This window comes from Condylura cristata, unplaced genomic scaffold (assembly GCF_000260355.1).
Source record: "Condylura cristata isolate star-nosed mole 26May11 unplaced genomic scaffold, ConCri1.0 scaffold00006, whole genome shotgun sequence".
Taxonomy (NCBI): Eukaryota; Metazoa; Chordata; class Mammalia; order Eulipotyphla; family Talpidae; genus Condylura; species Condylura cristata.
Window position 1 is genome coordinate 36262758 of NW_004567107.1, and position 7258 is coordinate 36270015.

A 7258-nucleotide genomic window follows, 5' to 3' on the forward strand; every position below is an offset into this window, starting at 1 on the left:
GAATATGGAGACAAGGAAGTCTTTGTGTATTGTTGGTGGATTACTAAATTCCCACCAGCTTTCTCCATTTTACCTCATGCTCCTTCATCTGCCCCATCCCTCCACAAGTGAACACTTGCTATCAAACCTGCATAGAAGCACTCAGGTTTAATTTTTTCTTTAGGTCTTCATGTAAAACTTAGTATTAAATGTATATGCTTTTCTCTTTTTAGTCTTATATTTTCAGACAATCAGGGACACAGAGGTACTTCCGCTACATTTGTGTGAGAGTGAGTCAGAAATTCAAATATCACAGACCACCACCAAAAAAATAGCGGAGATGGGAATATTTAATAAGCCCTAAGAATGAAAATCTTTAAAAAACCCACAAATACCTCCAATGCACAAAAAGATTTAAAAAATCAGTGTTTTGCCTTTCTCCTAAATTGTTCTTTTTATAAGACAGTCAAATCTCAGTAGGGGAAATTTTAGTGCAGTGCATAATGAAGCTTGGGTGGGGGAAGGGCACTCCAACTCCCAATTTTAACCCAGCTGGAAGCTTTAAAAAGTGTTTTATTTCTAAATGGCAACAACTTAATGACAAAGTAAAATATACTTTTTGTTCCTGATTTTAATTTAAGAAACGCAGAACAAAAGGGCTTTTAAATGAATTTTTGTAAGGTGGAAATTAGTTTCTTTTTTGCTTTTCCTGCTTTTCAAATAATAGACAGTTTCTGCAAAAAAGAAGGACAAGAACACTGAGAAATTATCAAATCAAAGACAAGTAGGAAGGAAACACATTAAATGTATCCTATGGAGAATAGGTAACCAGACTGTCACTGATCTTGCTTCATTACTTATGTCTTCATCTTGCCAAACCTCATCAAGGAAGATGAGTAGAAAACCAAAGGAACCTTAGTGACTTCCTTGAAAAATAATCAGATTTAGGTGACGTCTGTCCAACCCTCTGGTGCTATACTTGGATGAGATCTTCTTAGAAAGAATGGAGTTTGCTGGATTTTAGTTCTGGAGGTTTGGACAGAGGTATGAGAGAAAAATACCTACCTGAACATGCAAATCGTGGGTCTTTGCAATATTTCCAAGTTCACCCAACAAAGCCTCAGAACAAGAAAGGGTAAAACGTGGTGTTACGATGGGCTTCACTCTAGAATACTAGAAATCATGGAAAGCAATTGGTAAGGAGACAATGGATATCATGAATGCACAGCATATTCCAAAATGCCTGTCATATGAAATGCCTTCATTTGGAAGGACAAACCTTCATTCTTACAGTGGGATCAAGTGTTGGGTTTCATGCAAATGACTCATGGCTGAAAACAGAAAAAGAGTCTATTGTATAACAATATATGTTCAATAGAAGATTTGTCCCAAATGATAGACATCACATTTCCTACATCCATAGAAGGCTCAGATGAGGCCTATACAGGATGGTCTTAAGAAAAAAAAAATTGGAGGCAAAAGGAGAAGCTTTAAAGGAGAGAGCTAGGGAGACTAAAATTGAGCTAGGTAGCCTATTCGCTTTCTCCATCTTGGGAGGTATGCTGGGCATGGATTCCCCAAAGTCTGTTTAGCTGTGGGATTGGTGTAATGTTGCCTGAGGTGAGGGACCAAGAAGGGGAAGAGGACTCAAAGTGGTGTACACAGAATCCATTAAGTTCCATATAGGTCTCCCAAGATGGGACTGACAGAAATTCTTGCTTTCCGATGGTTTCCAGTTAGAACTCTAAGGATGATGAAGGAAATATCTTCCTTTCCAATCTATGAGATTGCACAGTGGAGCCATGAACCAGCCCGCCGGGGATGGGCACAGGAAACAACAGTGCTTCCAAAGGCTCCCTGGTGCTGAGGAGCTGAAAGGGGGTGCTGAGCTACGGGCTTGCAGGCCATGTGACATGCCACACATTTGTGGACCAAGGCTGGGCACCACCTGTGTTTCAGACCAGACTAAGGGCCACAGGCCACACCAAACCAGGCCACAACCTCCAGCTGCCACCAGTTTGTCTACACCCACAAAGCCCTGTTCCAGGATACTAGTCCTGTGAAATGAAAAGCTTCCAAAGTATTGAGAGGGAAAACCATTGAGAAAGCAAAAATGTCCGATCTCAATGAACTGAGATGATGGTCCACTGCGAAAATAATTTAAGGTTCAAGAAAAATATTTCATACTAGAAATAAACCAAATATACAAGACTAATCTCTATAAGCTACTTCATAGCCAATCCTACAATGAACTTGAAGGCAATCCAAATTCAAGCAGCAAATATTCACTTACGTTCTTTTGAAGCATTTCTGACACAAATCTGAAATAAAGCAACACATGGAAAGTAGAAGTTCAGACATTTTTCAAACAATTGTTTAAAAGGGTGCAAACATGATCCTTATATGTCCTAATTTCCCTGCAAACATCTCAAACACGGCACATGTTTCACCACCGCTAATTAAAGATTAACAAGTAGTAATTACTCTGCTTTCTCATTTGCAGCCGGAGAGATGGAGTACAAAATCACAGGGAAAGTCAATTTTGTCATCTAACATCAGCTGCACTGTTCGCGTGTATTCCCCCAGCACTCAAGCCACTGCACTGGCTTCTGGGGGAATAGTGCCATAAATCACGCTCTGTGGATATCACAGCTATGAATGTGTACTCATCTGGATGCATTTAGAAGCCATGGGGTGCTTTACTCCTAATTTCCCCAGGTGGAAGCTACTCATTCACACAACATGATTATATCTAATGGCAGAATTCTACAGGGTACGAATGTTGGAGTAAAGCAGAAGAAACAGATCAGAAGTGGTTGTGAAATGCATATATGATAAACAGTGATCTGAACACCTGCAGGGATGGTGGTCTCTGGAGGGCTCTGACATGGCTATTGGAACTGTTAGGTTGTTGGAAAAGTCTTGAGGTATTTTTGTTTGTTTGTTTTCTATGCAAAAATGTGACATGATTTTCTGACAACCCAATATTTACTCACTATAGCTTCCTGCCTTCTGCAGCCTCCTGTCTATCTATGGTGTTCCTTTGCTTCAGAACAAAATGAGAAGAATTAAGGTTGACTGAGCACAAACACAGATGGATGAAAAAGTTGAGCTTGTGGTCCAGGTTAGGGGGAACATGCATGCTTCCTCAACTCTGCCCCCCCCACCCCCTTTGAGAAAACATACAGATGGAAAGAGGCCTGGAGAATGGAGAAAAGCTAAACTTCTGAAAGTTGCATCAGAATGGTTTGGTCTTAGGGAATATTTAAACCTAAAGAATTTTCTTGTATAGCTCTTAGGTGTGAATGTCATACAACACAATTCCTCATCAGTTCTCAAGGTACCATGGTAAACCATTAAAGACATGTAGAAAAATGACACATATTTACACTAGGCCATCCTAATGTTACATACAAAGAACATAATAAAGGATAGGTAGAGGGGAAATAATTGACTTTAAAAAAGAATCCTTCCTTTTACAAGAGCCTTTACCCTCCAGCTCCTATGACAATTGCCGTAATATACCAAAATGTAATTTGGTATATTAAAACTGTATTGATGTACAGTGTTTATTTTAGGAACACACCAAAGGTGAGCAAAGCTACACTGTGACTTATGTGCACATCCTATCTGGTTCAGAAAGATTTCCAGTCTCCATCTCGCACTCCTTCAGTGTGGCAGAATGTTCACAAGACAAATGCAAATGCACATACCTCTCAGTTTCCTTGACTGATTCCTCAGTGGTTTCCTTGTATTCTGGAACAGTGTCATTCAAATCCATGCAGACTTTGCCCACAAATGCCCGTTGCCCAAACTTATCTGTGAGGGACACACAAAAAGCATCGAAGAGTTACATCCTTTCCCAAACTGCACTTTCCTCCAGCCTTTTGAAAACATTTTTAAATAAAGCCATTATGAAAACACAAGTGAGAATGTGGAAGCTCACCATACCTTTTAAGAACAAAAGCAGCAACAAAACTCCACTAAGTTCTGTAAAAGTAAAAGTTCTTGCATCGATTCCCTATCCTTCTGATTATTCCCAGGATAATGGGTATTATCTGTATAAACTCTAAGCTATGGGATGAGCAGGGTTACAAGAAATATACTCAATATTGATACAAAGTGCCTGGCTCACAGGATTTAGAGATGATGCAGCTGTGATTCTTTGTTTATATACCTTTATTTATTATTTACTATTTATAGAAGAATTGGGGTGTAGGTTAGAGGCTCAGGGGGTGAGAAAATTCACCAAAGACAGTGTGGGGTGCAGAAGAGGTGTATTTACTGAAATACACTGGTGAGAGGAGGAGCGGGTAAGGCAGGAGACATCTGCTGGACCAGACCAGGGACAGAACTCCCTGCCCAGGGACAGAACTCAGGCCACAGCAATGATAGCACTGAGACACCCCCAGGGCCACCAGTGAGGCCCTGCTGTTATTTTTAACTGCAGTAGTGACAGTGGTGTTATATGGTGATGATTTTACTGAGTCCCCATAGCAGTTCTCTGCAAAAAGACCCTCATCCATACTACCAGTGCTAGAGGAAACTAGCCCAGAAAAGTGAAACTACATGGGAAATGGAATTTTTTTCCTGTTGGTTTTTTTTTTTGCATCAAGTTGTGCATTTTTCCATCTCTGTTGTAATCCCCTTGGGCTTCCCATCACCAAATTACCAGTGTGCCATCACCATAGTCCAGTGCACTTCCCTCCCCCCACTGTTTTTGATCCCATTCCCCACTCCACCCCCATAAATTGTCTCAATTGTCTCTGGTATATAACTATTTGTTATTATTATTATTATTATTTTCTCTCTGTTATACTCCTGCTATGAGTGAAACCATCTGGTATTTTTCCTTTTCTTTCTGGCTTATTTCACTAAGCATGATCTTTTCCAGCTCCATCCATGTTGCTGCATGTGTTTCTTTTTTTTTTTTTTTTTGGTTGCTGAGTAATATTCCATTGTATATATGTACCACATCTTTTTGATTCAGTCATCCACTTTTGGGCATCTGGGTTGTTTCCATGTCTTTCTAATTGTAAATAATACAGCAATAAACATGGGGGTGCAAGTATCTTTTTGAATCAGTGTTTTTGTGTCTTTTGGGTAGATACCTAGGAATGGGATTGCTGGGTTGTAGGGAAGCTCCATGTTTAGCAGTTTGAGGAACCTCCAAACAGTTTTCCATAGTGGTTGTACTAGTTTACATTTCCAACAGCAGTGCAGGAAAGTTCCTTTTTTCTCCACATCCTCGTCAACATTTGTTGTTGCTAGTTGTTTAAAGATGTGCCATTTTCACTAGTGTGAGGTGGTATCTCATTGTGGCTTTAAATTGCATCTCCCTTATTATAAGTGATGTTGAACATTTTTTCATATGCTTGTTGGCCATCTGCATTTTCTCCTTGGAAAAGTGTCTTTGTAGCTCATCTGCCCATTTTTTGATGGGGTTGTTTACTTTATTTTTTGTTGAGTTTCATCAGTTCTTTGTATATCTTTGTGATCAATCCTTTATCACTAGTTTTGTGTGAGAAATTTTTTCCCAATCAGTGGGATGTCTGTCTTTTGTAATGTCTCTTTTGCTGCACAGCTCTTTAACTTGATGTAGTCGCATCTATTTAACCTTGCCTTCAGTATCACTGCATTGGATGCTCTATCTTTAAAGATGGCACTGAAGTGTATGTCGTGGAGTGTTTGGCCCATCTTTGCTTCCAGATATTTTATGGTTTCTGTTCTTATATCTAGGCCTTTAATCCACTTTAAGTTGATTTTTGTGTATAGTGTGAGGTAGTGATCTAGTTTCATTTTTTTGCATGTAGCTTCCCAGTTTTCCCAGCACCAGGAAATAGAATTTTTTTATAACTCTACCTCTGCCCTAAGAGTCTTTCAGAAGTCCCGCCCCCCTCCTGTAATTCATTTCATCTAGGTATCAAATTATTTTTCCTTAAGGCATCATGGCACATAACTCACCTATCTCAAAACCTGCTTTCAATCTTTAATCCAATCTCTCCAGGCTGATAGAACCCATCAGCCCAGCCTCCTCCCACTACACCATGCAGTGAATTCTGTCTTTCAGTTCAGCTACAATGTTCTCTGATTCTTGTATATACTGTGGATATGTTTGTCCTCAGAGATGTGCACATGTCATTTTCCCAACCTCCAAGACATTTTTCTTTCCCAACATTCTATCTTCCATTCAAAGCACAGTTATAAGACCCCTTCCATGAATTCTTCACATATGGCCCATTTCTAGCTTCTCTCTGTCTCCTCACAAAGCAGCAATATTTATCTACAGTGTCACTGTTTAGGCATTTGGCATAACTTATCTTGGCTAGCAAAACAGCATCAGCTGATATATTTACTGAGCACCTGCTGTGTTGCAGGCACTGTGCTGAGTGTGAGTTTTGGAATCATCAATTAAATATAATTCCAGCTCTATTTATTTATTAGTTGTATGACTCTACCATGACATGTACTCTATGAGCATCAGTTTATCCCTCTGTAACACGGGGACATGATTTTTTAAACAGTTTATATATACACACATATATATTTTTTTACATCATTCTTCATTTTGTACATTTTTTCATCTCTGTTGTAATACCTCCCACGTGCCATCGCCACAGACCCATGTGCTCTTCCAACCTGTTTTTTTTTTTTTTTTTTGGATTCTTTAAAAGGTTTATTTATTTATGCATACATAGCTGGCGTAAGGCCAGAGGTGCAGGGGCGGAGAAAGGATTCACCAGACAGAGTGGGGAGCAGATCAGGCCAACTGATGAAGTACGCTGAGGGGAGCAGTGGGCGGGCCAGGAGTGGTCTGCTGCGCCATGTGGATCACCTCCCAAGGCGGGGATTGAACTCATGCTGAAGTGGCTTTAGCTTCTTAGTGCTGTGTTTTAACCCGCTGCGTCACGAGGGAGGGCCCCCAACCCAAGTTTTAATACTATTCTCCTCTCTGCTCCAATAGGATGTCAACATGAGAACATGATTAATCATTTCTGAAGGCAGTTTGCAGACAAGCTAATAATTCAGGTATAATGCCTTGCACAATGCCAGGCATCTAGTAAGAACTGCCCCCTTGGGGAGTCCCTGGTGGTGCAGGAGTTAAATCTCAGGGCTTTCGAGGTATCAACAGCCACTGCAGTATGAGTTCAATCTCCAGCTAAGGAGCTGACCCACATGGCGTAGCAGACAGCTCCTGACTAGTCAGCTCCTGACCTACCTACTGCTCCCCTCAGCAGTGTATTTCAGTGGATCTGCTTGTTCTGCTCCCCACTCTGTC

At 40.5% G+C, this 7258-nt stretch overlaps 1 protein-coding gene across 1 annotated transcript in view; it reads right to left on the reverse strand.

The window, feature by feature from the left end:
• The window catches only part of GDA (guanine deaminase), a 74203-nt gene that overhangs the window by 23039 nt on the left and 43906 nt on the right, over positions 1-7258 (reverse strand). Inside the window, exons 5-7 of the mRNA XM_004677571.2 lie at positions 3693-3798; positions 2273-2300; positions 1045-1152 (exon numbers count right to left, since the gene is read on the reverse strand). Of these exons, the coding sequence (XP_004677628.1) occupies positions 1045-1152; positions 2273-2300; positions 3693-3798 (242 nt within the window). The remainder of the gene's footprint in view (positions 1-1044; positions 1153-2272; positions 2301-3692; positions 3799-7258) is intronic.